Source organism: Rhipicephalus sanguineus, chromosome 8 (assembly GCF_013339695.2).
Source record: "Rhipicephalus sanguineus isolate Rsan-2018 chromosome 8, BIME_Rsan_1.4, whole genome shotgun sequence".
NCBI classification, from domain to species: Eukaryota; Metazoa; Arthropoda; class Arachnida; order Ixodida; family Ixodidae; genus Rhipicephalus; species Rhipicephalus sanguineus.
The window spans coordinates 30,554,208-30,573,250 of record NC_051183.1 but is presented as its reverse complement, the minus strand read 5'-3'; the positions used below and the strand labels follow the sequence as shown (position 1 = coordinate 30,573,250).

The 19,043-nt window shown below is 46.0% G+C and overlaps 2 protein-coding genes across 7 annotated transcripts in view; both read right to left on the bottom strand.

The window, feature by feature from the left end:
* The window catches only part of LOC119401630 (zonadhesin), a 297,434-nt gene that overhangs the window by 250,044 nt on the left and 28,347 nt on the right, over nt 1-19,043 (bottom strand). The window lies entirely within an intron of this gene.
* LOC119401631 (ctenidin-1-like) lies at nt 1,136-17,774 on the bottom strand. Of its 6 annotated transcripts, none has more exons than XM_049418808.1 (8): nt 17,123-17,771; nt 14,872-14,940; nt 12,529-12,642; nt 12,448-12,492; nt 8,954-9,040; nt 6,780-6,944; nt 4,853-4,990; nt 1,136-1,290 (listed from the first exon to the last, which is right to left on the bottom strand). In XM_049418808.1, exons 1-8 carry the CDS (start codon nt 17,184-17,186, stop codon nt 1,244-1,246), a joined length of 729 nt encoding a protein of 242 aa, XP_049274765.1. In that variant the 5' UTR covers nt 17,187-17,771; the 3' UTR covers nt 1,136-1,243. The 6 variants fall into 6 exon arrangements, with proteins under 6 accessions (XP_049274765.1, XP_037524460.1, XP_049274767.1 ...); XM_037668532.2 differs by having other exon boundaries at nt 12,448-12,474; XM_049418810.1 differs by having other exon boundaries at nt 12,448-12,465.

Sequence of the window (19,043 nt, the reverse complement as noted above, 5' to 3'; positions counted from 1 at the left end):
TAATGCGAAAATCCTGTCACGTACGTCGTCAAACCCTTTCCTCCAGACACGTGTGGCACATACCCGTTTAAGGCGGAAAGTTGGGCTAGTTGGTAACGTGAATAATAGGACATGTTTACTAGCGAAAAAAGACGTGGACGAGAAGAAGGAATACAGGACAACGCTTGTCCTGTATTCCTTCTTCTCGTCCACGTCTTTTTTCGCTAGTAAACATGTCCTATTACATACCCGTTTACCACGGGCCGCGGTGTACGGGTATGAGCCACAGGTTTTGGACAGTTCATACCTACCCAGTCACGGCGAGGACAGAAATTGGTAATTTAAATGTGGCAGCATTAAGAAAAACTGAAATCGGCAGCATTGGCCCGACGAGTGGAAAGAATAAAAATTAGGATCCCAGCAGGAATTGAACCCTAGCATTGTGCGTGTCAATCAGGTCTTCTACCACAGAGCAACGCCAGGTCTATGAACTGGTTTGGAAAAAACAGCCTATGCAGGCGTAATGTCGGTGAAACGTCAGTTGTGGTTGTGGTGCTGGGTATCTAATTTTACAAGGAAGCAATCAACACTACATATGTAGTCCTACAATACAAGCGTCATATCAGATTAACGTCCGTGATTCCAGTGTTAGCTCCACTTTTATAGCACTCTAATAGACACTACATCTGTATTCCTATGATTCAGCAAGCTATATTGAAGCGTTCCTTGACCCCGGAAGAATGCATTAACGAAAGTTACGTATGATATTCACATGATTACACCATAAAGTGCACTTAGTTTCGATAATACTGACGTATGTACTCTAACGTGAGGGCTGAAGTTACGTCGCACCATAATTTAGCCTTTGAACGCCAGTGTTGTCGTCGTCGACGTGCCTAGTAAGCCCACGATTTGTGCACAGCTACTACAATTGCAAAAACATCGATCCACCTCGTAACACTTGGTTCAACGCCTTAAAATACAGCATAGAAGCACTCGCTGAGTCCTTCGCATGAAACCGATTCCCATAACGCGTGGGATCTGCCGAATTTTTTCCTCAGGGGAAAAAGGAGTGGGAGTTAGGTCTTTGTTGCACACTGCTTATTACGTACAAATGAGAAAGGCCGTCGAGACATTACAGAGATTAGGCGGCAGCCCATGCAGTACAGCATATTCTTTTTTTATTGATGGGTCTGGTCGAATTTCGCAGGAGACTGACAAAAGCCATCTATCCGTTCCTGGGGTTCCGAGCTCTAATAGAATATCAAGCTACTGAAGCACCCTCTGGCAGCCCAGTGCCAGCACCAAGCCCTGCACGAGAAAGAAAGACATGCGTAAAACACACTTTCCCGAATAATGATAGGCGTTTGCAATACACATTTCATCATTTACTCTTGGAGCAATTGCTGCCTAGTAAGTAGTAATTATACATGTTTCAACGCACTTTTTCGTCATCTTGCCCGACCTTGCGTCGCTTGTAGTCAAATTCTACACATCGGCGAAGGCTATTTCGAAGTTATTAGCATCATAGCTTCTACAAAAACAAAAGTTAGGCACCATTTTATTTGCTCTAACCTTTTACGCAGCCTTGACTTCATAGACGCTCCTCTTTTAGACTCATAAAGATTTCCTGCCTTGTATAAAAATTTCTTAGGTGCTATTTTCAAGTTATATTATCTGCAACATTCCGAAAGCGCTTTTTATCGAAAGTATGCTGACCTTATTTAGTATACAAAATGAAAAGTTCAAAGGCCACCTATGTCATATCTCTCAGTTTTACAGCAAAAGGTTTCTCAACATGCACGAATTTGTTATACGTGGCACGACTCAAAAAATTTTGAACTTGTCTAAATAATATGATCGCTTACAACGTAACTTTTGGTGAAATTAATGCTTAACACCACACACGGATGGACTATCTGCCCCAATTCGTAATTTCTATCACGCTCAGGAATACAATACCACGGTAATGAAGACAAGACGGGAGCACATTTCATGATGTTTTCTCTGGTCAACATGCAAATTTGGCAGGAAATACCAAAAAAGCACAAATCTCCAACACGTGCTAGAACCCTAGCCAACGTGAAATATACAACGCCGGTAGTTATGGGATCATTTTTAGATCTCTCAACGGGGTTAAAAAGTCGAAAGCCTGTTTATTCTGTTCACATGCTACTGGTAATCTAGCTGTGTTCCGAGATATTCATTATGTTTTGATGATAAGAATGTTTGTGCATACATTTCACAACTCTAAGTCTTCATTGATTACCAGTATAACCACTGCACACCATACATGGCTGTACATTACTATCCACAAAACATTTTATCTATTCGCTCAGGTTGATGAGCGAATCGGAAAGAAGGAAAGGTTGGTACTTGTTCTCATCTTTTCAAGAAAACGTTCACCAAAGCATTAAAAATAGATTTTCATTCAATGCGTGATACTCAACAACACTCCCCGCTTACGCTTAAGCGCTGTAATTGTCTCTGTTTTAGATGCGAAGTATCTTATGGCGGAGTTCAATCCGGTGGTGGTGGTGTGCGGCGTGACCACCCTTACTGCGCATGCGCATACCCTCTCCACTTCCCCTCTCCCCTTTCCCTCTCCCCTCCCCTTCTCCACTTCCCCTCTCCCCTCCCCTTTCCACTCTTCCTCTGAAATGCGGGCTAGACATGCCGAAATTCTCTCCTGCGCAACGCCGCGATGAGCACCAGCGCATGCGCGTCCCCTCCCCCTCTCTCTCCTCTCCTACGCTGCCCCCCTCTCGCACGCCTGTCGACTGCGTTCCCCGCTCGCCCTGTGAGAATTAACGGCCAGGCTAGAGGGAAGACAAGACGCGCATAGCATTCCTTTTCGCGTTCCTCGACGCGAGGTCGATAGCATGCCCAAAGAACGCCAACGGAACGCGATCGTGCAAGTGCTCCGGCTTCGCATCGCCTCATGGTCCCCTTTAGCGGGAAATGGCGTAATTTTTTTAATTTATTTATACCGGTAACTTAATTCAAGCCATCAGAGAACTGATAAAAACGTCACTGCTTTCTGTACTCGGAAACATTGGACCAATAAGCTTCATTCCGTCGAATATTACGCTATATTTCATTATTACTAACCTAATTCTGCACGTTAACCTTCGAATGACGTACGTTTTCAAAGCCGCAGACTGAGCAAGTCGAAACGCTTTGCTCAGTATATTGTAAGTGTTAGCATAAAAATGAACTCTCTTTCTTGACCGCTCCCGCTGAAGTGCAGGCTGGTAAGCACTCAAATTTTGTGGAAAGGTGGCGCATTGTGGAATATTTTATTATCACGTCGGCGTCTACGCCCTCGCATTTAATCTGTAATAAACCTGTCATATGCGTCATGTGCGGTAACTATCCTCTAACGATATCGATCTCACTTCGAGGACATGGCGGCATCCCTTGTCACCGCTGTAGCAAACCAAAGCATTCGCCATACCTATCAGAAATGACACCAGCATTAATTTATTTTTATTTTGCTCTTGCCGCGAGTGTAACAAACTTAGCCGTGTGTGTTCACGTTTATTCGCATATTGGTTCTGGTAGTGGCGTTTAAAGTAGTGACAATGTAAGCATTCTGCGCAGCAAAAAGAGCAAGCAATCATGGTCAAAATTGGCACAGGTCTCGTGGCTTTATACGTAGCTTTAAAGCGCACAGGCAAGTTGAACAAACTGAAAGTTCGATCGTAATAATGAAAAGTTTGCTTGTTTCTTTTCTAATTTTGGTAGAGTAGCGCTAACCTTTCACGGCCCAAGCAAGGCTATCGAAAGTCACTATTTTTTGCGCAGTTAACTGTTCACCAACTGTGACTGGCCTATTCCCTGTACACTGGCTCGATACGGATTTATTTGTGTGTTCCGGTCCTATTCACTCGTCTACGTCCTACGCCTTTTTCGCGCTGTGCCCAAGAAAGTCTGGAAGGTTAAGGTGGCAGAAGAATGCACGCTCTAGGGTAACCGTTCGAAATTCAGAGTACAGTTTCGGTCTCGCGATCATAACATTTCAATCCTTCTTTCCCACCTGCTGCACAAATACTATTTTCAGTAAAACTTTAAATCTCTTTTAACACGAAAGTGTTTTATGCCGGGGTCCACCACGGCTGCACTGACGTATTTCCGTCACGGATATGACGTTGTAAAATATAAAGACCAACAGATGGCAAAGAAAAAAAGGTTCCGTCACCGGGAGTCGAACTTATGACCCCTCGCTCCGCAGCACGCGGCGCGAAACGATTAGGCCACAGACGGCACGTTCTTCGCTATGCTAACGGCGAGCTATTTGTATACACCACTTGCCGGTGGCGGTACTCAGACATCGGTGGTACATCAGCGTGTTTTTGTTATCAGTAGCGAGATGGCGCGAAGGGCTCGAAGAGCGCGCTTTAAAGATCGACGCCCCACGCGTCACGATGAGTGCGTGCCTCTACAGGGTGTGGTCGCTCGAGCGCGCGCTTATCTCTTGGTGGCGGTGGTTTGTAGGTCTTGTGCTCTCACTGCAAGTTTGCGTTAAGAGCACGAAGGTCACTTCACTCACTGCAGCGGCCGCTTTTGCGAAAGGAGCGCGCTGCTCACACAAAAATAAGTTACAACTGTGACAGTTCGAGCTCATCCTATGCATGTATGTTCGTTCCGTGCGTCCTTTCTGCTTGAGCAGCGCGTTGCAAGTTTTGAGCTGCTTGCCGTTCTTCGCGTGACATTACAATTCGTTGCTATAACATTCATTCCTTCACCGCTGGGGTGAAAGAATGCCCAACAAACGTTCAACTACGTCTGTGAAGACACGCTTCACTTTCGTGTTATACCGATTCTTATGATAGAGGGATCAGCCATGTTTTTTACGTGGAGTGTCACTCACCGAGCGTGCCTCTTTTCACGTTCTCTGCCCCTGCAGTCGCAACAATCCGCTTTGCTTGTTTTTCCAGTTTCCGTTCTGCTTTTTCTCGTCTGCGTTGTTCTTTACGCTCCATTCTCCGTAGTTGTCGACTCAGCCACTCTATAAATGCATGCGACAGAGGGAGAGACAGTATGAGGCCACCAGATATACAACACAACACTCTTTGTTAAAGAAGTATTATTCTCAAGCAACCAAAATTTAATACTGACATGCCTCTACTGCCTACTGATAGGTCATCCTGTCATGTTCGATCACGCATTGCAACTGCTTTTCACTAACTAAACACTGCCGGCACGCTAGGTGGTGTTAGGAATACGTCATCGAAATTGCAATTCAGGCGAACCATGACTTTGCTTTTCAAGTGCAGAGCATTTTAGGAGCCCTGTCTGTCCTATGCTGTCACATGATGTCATCGATTGGCGTAACGCAGGCTAAATCACATATAGCATAGTCATCTGTCGCATATTGAGCGCACGCTCGCGCCAAGAAGTCTTCTTACTCTTGTTCTTCGAGCGCCATGATGATGCCATTAAGTGCGGAGCACTTCAGGGGCCCGGGCTGTCGTATGCTGTTGTATGCTGTCATCACTTGGCGTAACGCAGGCAGAAGCACGCGTAAGAATAGAAAAAAAAAGAGGAAGCAAGCGAGAAAAAGAAAGATAGAGAAAGAAAGGGAAGAAATGGGAAGAAAAATAGAAATAGAAATGAAGAGAGAAGAAACTGGAAAATATAAAAACAAAGAAAGAGAGGAGGAAAGAACGAGAAAACCGAAGACAAACAAAGAAGGCTGCCCATCTCCGCACTTCCTTCAGGCTTGGCGCCACTAGTACGAAGCTGCCATAGTTTATTTAAATAGACGTTGTTCCTTGTTAACTATTTGTAACGTATTTTTTTATTTATTCATATTACGACGTCTTGATTGGGACGGCGTTTACAACGCCCGAGGACTCGACAGCGAAAAGGCAGCCAGAGGCAGAGCGCGCGCACACACACGGTGATGATGATGGCACACAGTGGCGATGATGACGGAGAGGCATAGGAATGATCATGATTACAATAACGTTCAGATGAGGAAGGAGCGCATAACAACCGCCCACAGCATTTTTATCTGATTACACTACATGCAAATCGCTCACTTACCCACATGCTAGCCTTCCTTTTTATCTTCTGCATATTTTCCATCATACACGACCCAAATGAACGAGGTTGTTTACAGGCTGTGATGATGTGGTAGACGATGCTCGAGTTATAAAGCTCTTGGGCTGGGCTCGTGTGATGTAGTCTTATCAACGGATACGTAACCTCTACTTGTGTGCTTTAGTTCTTTGTTCTCGTTGCCAAAAGTGAGACCTGGCATGCAGGAACTTCCGAATACCTACCAATTGACCAGCTTGTTTAGCGTGAACTGCTTCTCCTGTCTACAGCTGTGCGTCTCTGTTATTAAGTAATGAACACCAGCAGATAATGAAGCCAAGGAAATTATAGGAGACGTTCTTTGTACTGTTTTTAAATGTATTTAACAACTGTGATATAGATGTGAAGAAAGTAAAGCGGAAGAAAAGAACTAGCCCCGGGCGGGAACCGAACCTGCTACCTTCCGATTACGCGCCCGATGCTCTGAGTGCAAACGGTACGCTCCAGTATGTGAGCTTGTCCACCATGCTAACTTGAGAGCATCTTGAACGTTAGTTTTTCGCCCATGCAACAAGCACTTAAACCAACTAGACATATATACTGACACAGGCAGTGCACAGGACGAAACTGGATGATGAATTCGTGTCTACTTTGCTGGTTTACTTTCTTACTGAACATCTAGAAATATACCCAGCACTTAGCCTTGCTGTATCCTTCGCAGAATGCAATCTTTGCCGAAGAAGGGAGAAACTTACGTTCATTCCGCAGTTGTCGGCGCTGCTCTCTCTCCTGCTTCCTTAGCCATTTCTCCGTGCGCCATGCCTGACGCCTTCTCTGGATGTCGCTTGAAATGCCTCTTATATATTCATTTCCCCCAAGGCCGGATTGGGAACCAACATATCCACCGCCACCTATCGCCCCTGTTTACATAAAAAAACGTGCTCATAAATAACATTACCTCGATTACCAAGCTACATCTCAACAGAACAAAGCTATCCTTACTAAGTTAATTTTGTTTGCAATCATATCGCTCTGCCAGAATAGGAAGCAACTTTGTATTTCAAGAGTACCAGGCGCAAGCAGGCTTCTCTTATGGCATGGAAAGTTTCGTTTTCACTTAGCGCAAGATGGCTGCCAACATCACAGTGGTAGTTCTACTACCACCTCCACTGATCTTACTAGCTACAAGAAGGGGTCCAGGATTGTAGTTTTGTTTAGAAAAGAGCAGTACAAAATATTACATTCTTAATATCAAATAAGCCTAAAGTTGATTGCATATATTTAAGATGATTAGCGTTCTGAGGATAGCTGCTACACTTTTTGGAATTCAGGCCTTCAACCCTCTTCGTTAATTTTAGTAACCAACCAGTCCATTGGCTGAAGGGTAGAGCTGCGCGGAGGCAAACAGCCTCAAAACCAACCTTCAAACTAACTTGCTGAATCAGTGGGCGACTTTCTCACTCAATTCTACTAACCTCCCCCCCCCCCCCCCCCCCCCCCCATCGGTTCGAAGAAAGCTTTAAGCACCCAATGTTTTACACTGCCTCCGGAAGCGGAGGCATTCTAAGGTGCCTGCACATCGCGTTGTTTTGCCGTGCTTCCAGGAGCGGCCCACCTTTATCCAAGCGGCGATGCCATGTGATGACGTCATGACGACGTCATAAATTTTTATAACATGTGACGTCATTGCATGATGATGGCTTTTTTTTCATCACTAGCGCTGACACCGCCGATGGCGGCGCTCACTTGATGAGGCACCTAATCTCGCGCCTTATAATAGCTTAATTTTTTTCTAATGCTCGGAAGAATTCAGCGCGCCTCATTCATACTCCTTTCTTTTCTGAACATACTTGGAGGTGCTTACTGTAAAGAGGAGCCTACGGTGTGTCGCTATTGTGCCAAGAGCAATACGTTCGGTGTGTTGTTAGAATAGATCGACGCTAATCGCATTACCGCAAACCTTAATCCTGAGTAAGTGCATGTATATTCAGCGTATTTCGTAGAGTAAAATTATCATTACCATCACAGTGCGAAGCAAATTGTCGTAGGCTCTTACAAATTAAAGTCGATAAGGTCCAATCATTCTCAGTCATTATTGTGACAATCACGCATTACATCTACGTTTGATTCAGACAGGTGTTGCCAGAAGTAGCACTCATGCAGATCATTGGCAGATGATCCACAGTATTGCACGGCTCCTGAGAGGTGCCTGTATGTAACAAAGGCCTGGCATTTCGTTTATTAAGGCGAAATCCTTATATGCCTCATCAAATTCGTAAAGTGGCCGTCGGCGTTGGCGGCGTCCACACGAGTGATGCAAAAACTTATCATCAAGTGATGACGTCGTAGGTAGCCAAAATTTGTGACGCCACTGCAAGGTCACTATGACGTCACATAGCGTGATTCTCTCTCCTCCTCCTTTGTTTGGGCAGGAGGAGAGGGTGGGAGGCATATGCATACACGCGCTAAGGAGGACAGTTGCAGCCTTGAAGAAGACAAGTCCGCTTGCCGAAACGTCGGCTCCAGCAATACCCCGAGTTCAGAACTTTTTCATCTCTTCAAGCTTCCATCATCCCCTGAACTTCTGCTTTTCTTGGATTTCCACATAGCGTGGTGCCACATGAAGACGTCACACATGACATTGTCGCTTGTTCAAGGGTGGGCCCATCTCGGAGGCACTGCCAAACCATGTGAGGTACAAAAAAGCTTTCGATGTCTCCGATCTCGGAGGCAGTGCAAAACTAGGGCTCAGAAAGCTTTCGGAAGAAGGGAGGGACGATCATTACGATCGACTGAGGAGAAAAAAGCAAGCGAAGAAGATGGCTTCCGCCTTCGAATCGTCTTAGGCAAATTCATAATGCACCGTGCTAGTTTAGGTCGTGCCTTTTAGCTAAATTTGTTAGTTTAGTTGAATAACTTCGTTACCAACCTCCAAGTGGTCCACCATGAAGTCCAGGGCCGTAAGGTCCCAGGTTTCCGGCTCCACCCGGAAAGGATGCTCCAAACGATGGGCCACCTAAGCAGCGGTTCAAATAAGACGTTTACGAAAGAACAACTAATCGCTCTAGTGAACGGAATCGACATCTTTCGGTCATTTGAAAGAATCTTTACGTCAGCTTCGACTATAGTTAGATGACGATACTTCATGAAAGAACTTTTAGAGCAAATGGTACATTACGCTTCACGGTGCATCAGTTTCACATTCTCATTTAAGCGAATATCGAATCTGAGTTGTCTGTTTTTTTACCTTACATGTAGCAAGAGCGCAGGATACTTGTAAATAGTACGAACAAATATTAGACCTACGAGCGACCATTATTTCATCAAAGCGTAAACTGTGAACACATGCTTCATTTCGCCGTTCAAAATTTTATATCAACATCCAAATGGGATTTAATGTCGCGAAGATGGATAGCAGCGAAACGCAAATTTATCTTTGCCAAGCCCTTGTAACAAGTCTCAATCATTGCGACCTGCTGCGAAGACTGAGCCCTTGTAGGAATTATTATTATTTATTAATACTGTCGATCTCATTTTTCATTGTCCGAGCATTGCAACGGACTTATATCTCCTGTTTCATAGCTATACCTAGTTTTCTCGCTTTCTGATATTGCTCATAATTAATAAAAGCTTTATGCAACGCCAACTCGCCGATGCTGTCGCACCAAACATGCAGTTCAACTTTGTGGCATATCAAAAATCCTGGCACAAAGGATAAAAACCAGAACAAAAAAGAAGGCATAGAATGAACGAGGTTAAAGAGCCTCTCTGTGTTTACAGTGTCAGCTAGGACATGCAGCTTAAACGGGCGACAGCTACAAGAAGAACACACGAGCTAGTTTTCGGTGCAGGAACCATGTCGAGTATTTCTGCATGGTCAAAGTATTCATTAAAATAATATGTTGTATGTGCATAGGCGTGCGCAGGGTTCCGCTTCGGGGAGGGGGGCGAAGGTTCATCGCAGCGCCCCCCTCCCTATATGTATGGGGAAGACTTCGTGCCCTCCCTCTTAGGTGACTAGGGGGAGGCCGCCCCCCTGCCCCCCCTACTCACGCCTATATGCATGTACCTACTTACCGTTATCACAGTTTATATGTAGTGGAACTACAACATAAGCGCAAGCTGAAATCGGTTTATTTACAGTTGTGCACGACTTTTTAAAACGACCAAAGCATACAACTGTGCATAAACAAAGGGCCGTCGGAGTCTCACCTTTGGTAAGGCTTTTCGGAGTATCCAATGAACAAAAGCAAGGTAACAGTAAACATTCTCACAACAGATCTTGAATTGATAGAAAAATGTCAGTTTCGCCGCTACGGCGACGCAATGAATGCGATAGCAACAAATTGGAATGTCATGCGAAGAACAGCAAGCCGCTCGAAACGTGCAGTGTGCTTCTCAAGCACAAAGGACGCACGAAAAGAACACACAGTACGAGCACGAACTAACAACGTTCAGAGCTGCACACTTAAAGCGCGCTGCTCAAACACGAAGATGGACGCACGAAAAGAACACACAGTACGGGCACGAACTAAACACGTTCAGAGCTGGACACTTAAAGCGCGCTGCTCAAACACAAAGAAGGACGCACGAAACGAACTCACAGGTACATACAGGACGAGCGCGAGCTAACAGCTGTCACAGTTCTTACTTCTTTTTGTTTGAGCAGCGCGCTCATCTCGCAAACGCGGGCGCTGCAGCGAGCGAAGTGACAGTCGTGCACTCTGTAACTTCAACGCGAACTTTCCGGTGAAACCACAAGACGAGCAAACTGTCCCCATCGCGAGACATGCGCGTGCGCGCGGGTGACTGCGCCCTGTAGGGCAAAGTACAGGTGTTAAGGTCTCACCACACGTACGCGTTGCAGCGTATCAGCGCTGCAACGCGGCGCCGCGCCTTCTCCCTATGGGGAGAGAGGGCGCGCAACTTCGCGTAGCCGCTCGCCCTCTCTCCCCATATTGAGAGGGCGCGACACCGCAATGTGTACGTGTGGTCAGGCCGTTAGCGGAGCGCGCGCATCGCAATGAGTGGGGCGATGACCTTTAAAGCGCACCCTTTGCGCCATCTCGCGCGTAATGCAGAGAACACGGTGAAATAGCCCCGTGCTCTTCGTACCGCCAACGGTAAATGGCGTATAGAAATAGCTCGTCGTTAGTATGCTGACGGAGGTACGCTACATGGTCGAGCCAATAAAGAAAAACACGTGACATGGCCGAGCCGTCTAACGCCACGCGCTGCGGAGCGAGGTGTCGCCCGTTCGAATACCCGCTTCGGAAAGTATTTTTCTGAATTATTTTTCTTTGTCGCTTTTCTATATATATATATATATATATATATATATATATATATATATATATATATATATATATATATATATATATATATACACGGGACGTGACGGCGACGTCTATGGCAAAAACCAGCTGAGAGTCTCCCTATAAATGCTATCGTAATATAAACTAAAAGGTCCAAGTTGACGAATTTAGAAGGTGACAGCGAAATATCGAATAGGGGACAACTGCGTGAAGTACTTGGCTCTCACTTTCCGTAAAGCTTCTTGAACATCATCCAATTTGGCTCTACAGTTTTTGACTTAACAACAATGAAAGTGAAGAATGCTGCTGCTCACTTTCTCTCTAGCTTTAAAATTTTGGAAATATGAGTAGCACTCACATGACATATTTTGTTAGTTCAAAGCCACTGAGATGCCCCGCCACGGTGGTCTAGTGGTTATGGCGCTAGACTGCTCACTCGAAGATCGCGGGATCGAATCCTGGCCGCGGCGGCTGCATTTTCGATGGAGGCGAAAATGTATGGGGCCCGTGTACTTAGATTTAGGTGTACGTTAAAGAACCCCAGGTGGTAGGAATTTTCGGAGCCCTCCACTACGGCTTCCCTCATAATCATATCGTGGTTTCGGGACGTTAAACCCCAGATATTATTACAGAGCCACTGCGATGGCAGTTCGCACACAAAGAGTAATTTGTTGCTCCCAACGTAATATTAAGATTGTTATCTTGTCCACCTAGTCGACCTGGTCCACCTTGCGATCAAACTGAACAACGTTACTGGTCGTTTGTTCGCCAGCTTTAAGATTTTGGAAATGGGAATACCGCTCACTTGGCACGTTTTGTTAGCTCGGAACCATTGAGATGGCGTTTCGCACATACAGACTAATTTGTTTTTCCCAACGTAATGTTAACATTGCTACTTTGTCCCCCTAGTCGACCTGGTCCAACTAATCCACCATATCTACATCGCAAGCAAAGTGAAGGAAGTTACTGCTCGTTCGTTCGCCAGCTTTAAATTTTTGGAAATATGAATAGCACTCACATGGCATATTTTGTTATTTCATAGTCACTGAGAAAGCATTTCGCACATCTACCGTAATTTGTTGTTCCCAAGTGATATTGAGGCTGTTACCTTGTCCACCTAGTCCAGCTAGTCCTCCTGATCCACCTAGTCCACCTACTTCACCTGATCCACCTTTCACACTTAGTCCACCTAGTCCACCTGGTACACCTAGACCACCTGGCTCAATCTCAAAGCCAAAACTCGATGCTCCAAAACCTGCACCTGCATTTCTTCCTGGCTCCAGAAGGCCGGGAAAGCCTTTGTCTGCAAACAAATGGTCATGAAAAGAGCAAGAAATTGAAAAAGCGTTTTCGTTAATCTTGCGAGCTTTACACACAGCATGTAGCTTCGTACAGGTTGTAATTTGTTCACCAGATTAGATTTTTTTGCAGCAACATATTAGGATCTCGGCACCATGGTTTTGATGTCTTATTTTGTATTTATTTTCACCGATTGGTGTGTGATTTATTGATTTTGGGCAAAACACGTAATTTATTCGTGCCTAACATTCTATTACTTCCAATGCTCGCAAGCCGTGAACATGACTTCATGCATGATTTTCTTGACGTGCTTCTTCATCCCTTTCCTTGCCGTTCTACTTGAGAATTTTGAAATCAGCACACTGACCTGTAAAATTCTGACGACAAATCGTTCGTCGGATTTTAGGTGCCGAAATCAGGATACGATTGTCAAGCACGCTGTAGTAGAATGTACCAGAAATTTGGGCCACCTTGGGTTCGTTAACGTACCCTTCATCCAAGTACACGGGCCTCTGGCATTGTCCCCTCCATCGAAAAAGCAACCGCCGTGGCCGGTACCGAACCTGCGACCTTCGGATCAGCAGTCGAGCACCGTAACCACTGCACCACTACGGTGGCCCAAAATTCTGGAGAAAGCAGGTATAAAATATACATAATCTTCTTTTGCAAACAGCGCGGGAAAACGCTGCTCAGATGTCACCTACGTTGCACCAGTATACTGTACTTCGTGTTCTCTGCGTAGCTTCGCGTGAATAAAACTCGACAGATGTTAAGCTGGTATGTTGTCTAGATTTTTTGTTCCTCCCTTACACCGCTCACTTTCAAACTGCCCTACCATTGCACCAGTGCGGGGTAGCATACCGGTTGTGCTTAATCGGCTAACTTCCCTGTCTTTGCACTATTTGCCTCCTGCCTCCTCCTTTGTGTTGCTTTCTACGCAATTTATAGCTCCTGAAAAAAATCAGATTCGAGTCTAGCTGCTCTTTTCTCTGAACGATACTGACGTGGTCCCTCCGCTGAACCTTTTTAGATGCGAAGCAGCTCTTTGACTAGCCTGTGTAACGCTGTCCCTCCGTCCGCACAAACGCGAGGCAACGCGCTTCCTTCGGCGCACGTGTTGGAGCGGTGCCAAGTAGGTCACGCCGCAGCTTGGCGTTGACGTCACGCTCCCCTCGCACGCTTCCCTCGCAGGTGCGCGCGTACGTCACTCTCTCCCTCACCCGCCGGAGCGCCCGCAGCTGCCGGCTCCAACGCCCGCTCGCCTCCCGTGTCTTCGTTTCAAACAAACGTTTACACCAGTAAACGCTACACCGAGTTTCGCTTCAAACGAATCTTCCAGCGCCCACCGCAGCACCCGCGTTAGCGCCGTTCAACCCGTGACGCCACCCGTGCGCAACGCTGCTGCTTCGCATCCTATCAGGGTTCGCTTCGGGGAGATGGTCCAATTTTTTTTTTTTTTTGAAATCACTGGTGTTAGTTTTTTTTTCAAACAACCCGCTCCTTTATTTTCGCGCTAATACGAAATCACGCTCATCATACTGTTACTAAGATAGGAACACTGGAATGCAAGGCAGAAATTTAATTATTAATTGGTCACGCAGAAGTCATACAAGCTTTGCAGGACATGTTAAACACTAATCTTGCTTAGAAGGCCGCGAAAATTTTCAAAGAAATCACACAAAATAAAGTTACAATCCTACCATCGTTAACACATGAAGCTTCGCATGCCGACAAAGAAATCAAGTCAACCTGCATCTCCTCTTTTTTTCTTTTTGAAAGATATCTAGCACTAAACTTTGGGCACAAGGACCAGGAAGACATCACGGGGCGGACACTGTACTCCAACTAAGTTTATTGAAAGCAGACGTACGCTGCACTCTACACCATATCTGTTTGGTAAATGATATTACCTGCAACCTTCGTGTAATTATTTCAAATATTATTTGTGTAATGTACAACCAACTTGCAATTTTTTTTATTTTCATTGTATATATGCCCTTTCTTCTAAAATCCCCGTTATGATTGGCAGTATGTCTGAAATAAATACATAAATAAATAAACTTAGTTGAAATACAGCGCGCGTCCCGTCATGTCCTTTTGTGCGTGCTTGTGTCAAAGTTGAGCGCTGGATATCTTTAAAAAAGAAAATATGCATCACCACAACGTGTTTGGTTAAATCTGCATCTCTTATCGAATTATTAAGAACTGCCACAAACTGCAGCAAGCACATCACCTGCCACACGAGCCATAAATACACCATCTTCCATTGCTTCCAAGGGGTTGTCCCCCCGCGCTCTTGTTGCTGTAAAAAAGATCAATCAAAAATACTGCACAAAGAAACTAATACATTTTCCCGCTCGTGAAGTGCTAAATTACCGATTACAGTATCAAATACAAACATATTAGGAGTCCTACAAAAAGCTCTTTCGTTTAGAGATTGTTACGTCTGAATTTGACTCCTTCTGCAAACTTTCTCCCTTCGTGAGCTGCCTTTCGTTAGACTTCAGTTAAATTTGCGATACAGTCTGCATACATTTGGCATTTTTGTACACTTTTAACAGTTGGCAGTAAGCTATCAGTTATTTCTGGACCGTGTTTTTTTCTCTGTATCGCCATGCTTTTTTCACTTCACCATTATGGAACTTGAACCGGTGCGCCATCGTGCGTACCATAAGGCGGAGGTAATTTTACAAATCGATATATATGTTATAAGGAAAAGAAAGCTGAAATAGGACAGAACGCAATGCTTTAGTGCATGTGGAAAAGCTAATTAGCTCAAGCATGCAATGTGAGTATTAGTCACCTCCAAAAGAAAAGGAAATTCCAATAGCCATGACTATCATCATCATTGACTTACATTTCGTTGAGTTTTGGCGAAGCTCTCCGCTGAACTTTATAATGCTTTTTATTCTGCCATAAACAAGCCAATCCCACTGACATTTTTTGCAAAACAGTCGTTGCATCCTTTATATGGCATTAAGTACTAGTAGTTATGGCTTGATAAATGACACTGTCGCCTTAAATAAACGCTCTTGGCAGGAAGCGACCTTAAGTTACAGCAATTATTCTTCATTGCGAGACTTTAGGTGTTTACTGTTTTTCCTAGACGTATAACGTCAAAAGTTTTTCCTGTATGCCGTGTACCCTTTTATAAGCGTGCTAGAGTATGCCTTGGCATTCTCTCTGGAAGCATAGATGAGTGCAGAATATGTTGCTCATACGGGGCCTGCCAGGTTTAAAAAACTTGGCCGCGTATCTGCGTGCTTCGCTGCAAATGTCGTCTAAAGACGATAGAAGAGGCGCTGCGTGAGATATGGGCCATCTGGCAATACGTCGGGAAACATGAGTGCTGTGTTGCGGGCTGGTAGTCCCGTCGCAGCGGCAGGCGAAGACCGGCGGTGACCAACGCGACCGGTGGGGACGCCGGCCAGCCCGAACACGCTGTTTGGCGCGATGCGCCGAAGGAGAAGAAACTTCCGCACTCAACGAGTACTCTCCACAAACTTTACACGTCGCCTGGGTAAAATAGGAATGCCAGAGCGGCGCCCCCTGTCATTCGTACAATGCAATACTGAACCGAAACCGAAACACAACATGAGCTTGTGCAGAGGGCACGGAGGAAGACAAGTTTCAGCGCAGTCACATTTTCAGCTCACCTTAAGAAACTAGGTTTGTAACATTGTAGGGCGAGTAGGGCCAGGAGGACCGTCACGACGAAAACCTGCCTCCTCAGTCGTTTTCGCCTGAAACGTTGGTGTGGCTTCGCGTTCCCTCCTCCGCTCCTGGCCTTTCCACAAAGCTACTGCTTAAGTACGAAGGCCCCTACCGTGTCCTACGTCAAGCATCCCCAGTTAACTATATGATTGAGCCTGTTCAATAATCTACGAACCGCCGTCGTCGCGGCCGCGAGACTGTTCACGTCGATCGACTGAAGCCGCATTATGACCCACCAGTTGTACCTGTTCCTTAGGTCGCCAGGATGGCTCCTTTTCTGCGGGGGAGTGATTTGTAACATGGTAGGGCGCAGACAAGAACGCCTGCGAAAGAAGAAGACGAAGACGGTTTTTGTTGGCGCTCGCGCTTGCTCGGCTTGGACCGCTGATCGCTTCAGCTGTGGCAATCTTTTAAGTCTCAACGTTAAACGCATACCATCAAGGTCTTTAAAATTGCGTATCTATGTATTTTCTGTTAAAGGAACACACCGTCTAATACTTACCTAGTGATGTTGCGCCTCAGATATGCGTAATGTTTGCTTTTTTATCACCAATGTACACAAGTATGAACCTAGTCAGCCGTTCACGATGGCTGGCCCTTGGGCAAGTGGTTCAACTTTGGCCGAGTGGCTGAATCGAGGGACGTGCCGACAAACAGAAAGACAGACAGAAAGACAGACCAAAATTTCGGCGTTTAAGTTCCCCAAGAAAGACTATCGTCTTTAAAAACGGTGAATGGGAACGGCGGTTGCAGATGAGGCACATACTTACCATGGTTAACCCTTGAGAGTACCAGTGCAACAATAACAATGCTCTTCAGTCCCACCGCCTCCATCTTTCCTTCCGGGCTTGTTCCAAACTAGGCTAAGCCAGTGCCTAAGTGATTCGCTTGCCACACCAGGAAATGTATTCAGCTCCAGCTTTTCAATGTAGTCGTAGTGACATAAAAGAAATACATTAGAACCAGCCGGAAAAGAATTCAGTGACAGTGAATTTTATTATACAACAGGTCCTTGTAGCAGATTCGTGTCCTTGCTGCTATCCGATCAGAAGCAACGCCAGAACGGATACAATGGCCTTGTGCGCTATTATTGTACATTCATGGGATGTTGATGCAAGCTTAAGGGAACAAACAACGCCTAACAAAGAAAGAGAAATGACACGAGCGTCCGCTGGGGGCAACAAACGACAGCGTGTCGTCCCGTCAATCTTCTTGGAGCGTACTCGTCATTGCAGTGCCTTTTTGTACAATTTAAGCCTGCCCCTTCCACGAAAACAATCTGACCTTCATGAGCTGAGATATGGCGGTTATAGCAGTACGTCACAACAAGGATGCCTGTTCAGATGACAATGAAGCGCAGTTTTTTACGTCAATCGCGACAGTGGTAACTCTTCAAACATTCCAATGGCAATGTACAGTTGTCCCTAATTTTCACAACTATCAGCGAAATCACAAGTGTGGAAATTCAAAGCACTTCGTCAGAAGCCGTTCATAAGGGAATGAATGACAAGACATAGCTTTTCGCAGAAAGAGACACTGTATCGGTCGCCTCAACAAAATAAGGTTTTGCATACGTATCTATCACCGGCTTGCCAGTTCGCACACCTCCCCCTCTTCTTGGATTTTTGCAATGGGAATAGTGTCTGAACAGTCCAGCTGTCCAGGAGTGCTAACAGCATAACTTTAGAAGAGCAGCTTAATAAGCTGCTCTCCTAAAGATGCGAAGTACCTTAAGGCGGAGCTCAATCCGGTGGTGGTGGTGTACGGCTTGACCACCCTTACTGCGCATGCGCATACCCTCTCCACACACCTCCTCTCCACTCACCCTCTCCCCTTCCCCTCTCCACTTTCCCTCTCCCATTCCTTCTCCACCTTCCCTCTCCACTTTCCCTCTCCCCTCCCCCTTTCCACTCTTCCTCTGAAACGCGGGCTAGACATGCCGAAATTCTCTCCTGCGCAACGCCGCGAGGAGCTCGAGTGCATGCGCGTCCCCTCCCCTTCTCTCTCCTCTGCTACGCTGCCCCCCTCTCGCCCGCCTGTCGACCGCGTTCCCCGCTCGCCCTGTGAGAATTAACGGCCAGGCTAGATGGAAGATACGACGCGCATAGCGTCCCTCTTCGCGTTCCACGACGCGAGGTCGGTAGCATGCCCAGCGAACGCCAACGGAACGCGATCGTGCAAGTGCTCCGGCTTCGCATCGCCTCATGGTCCCCTTTAGCGGGAGATGGTGTAATTTTGGTAAGGACGTCATGGTGCCATTCTGTTCTAAATGTGGCAATACAAGAATGAATTGTGCGTATTCAGCGCACATCTTGAAATTTATATTAGACGGATTCTTTCGTAAAACTCGGTTTCGTAAATTAAACGGAAACGATCTAAATTAAACGGCGAGCATTTTCAGTGCATTTTAGCGTAGTGATTGACTGCGTGCCCGGGACGTGAGCAGGTCGCAGAAACCACCATTGTGATGCCCATGTCCGCTTTGCAATCACAAATTAAACCGCAACTACTGCTTTCGTGAACAGCCCCGGTTCCTGTCTTGAAAACAAATGATCGAGTCGTCAAGGGTCAGGCACTCTCGAACGTACTCCTCGGAGATGTATGCATCGCCTTCCACGGGTGTCACATGAGGCAACGCTGCGTGCACATATTTAACGGCATGCATGCGTTGGTCGTGTCGCATTTCGTCAG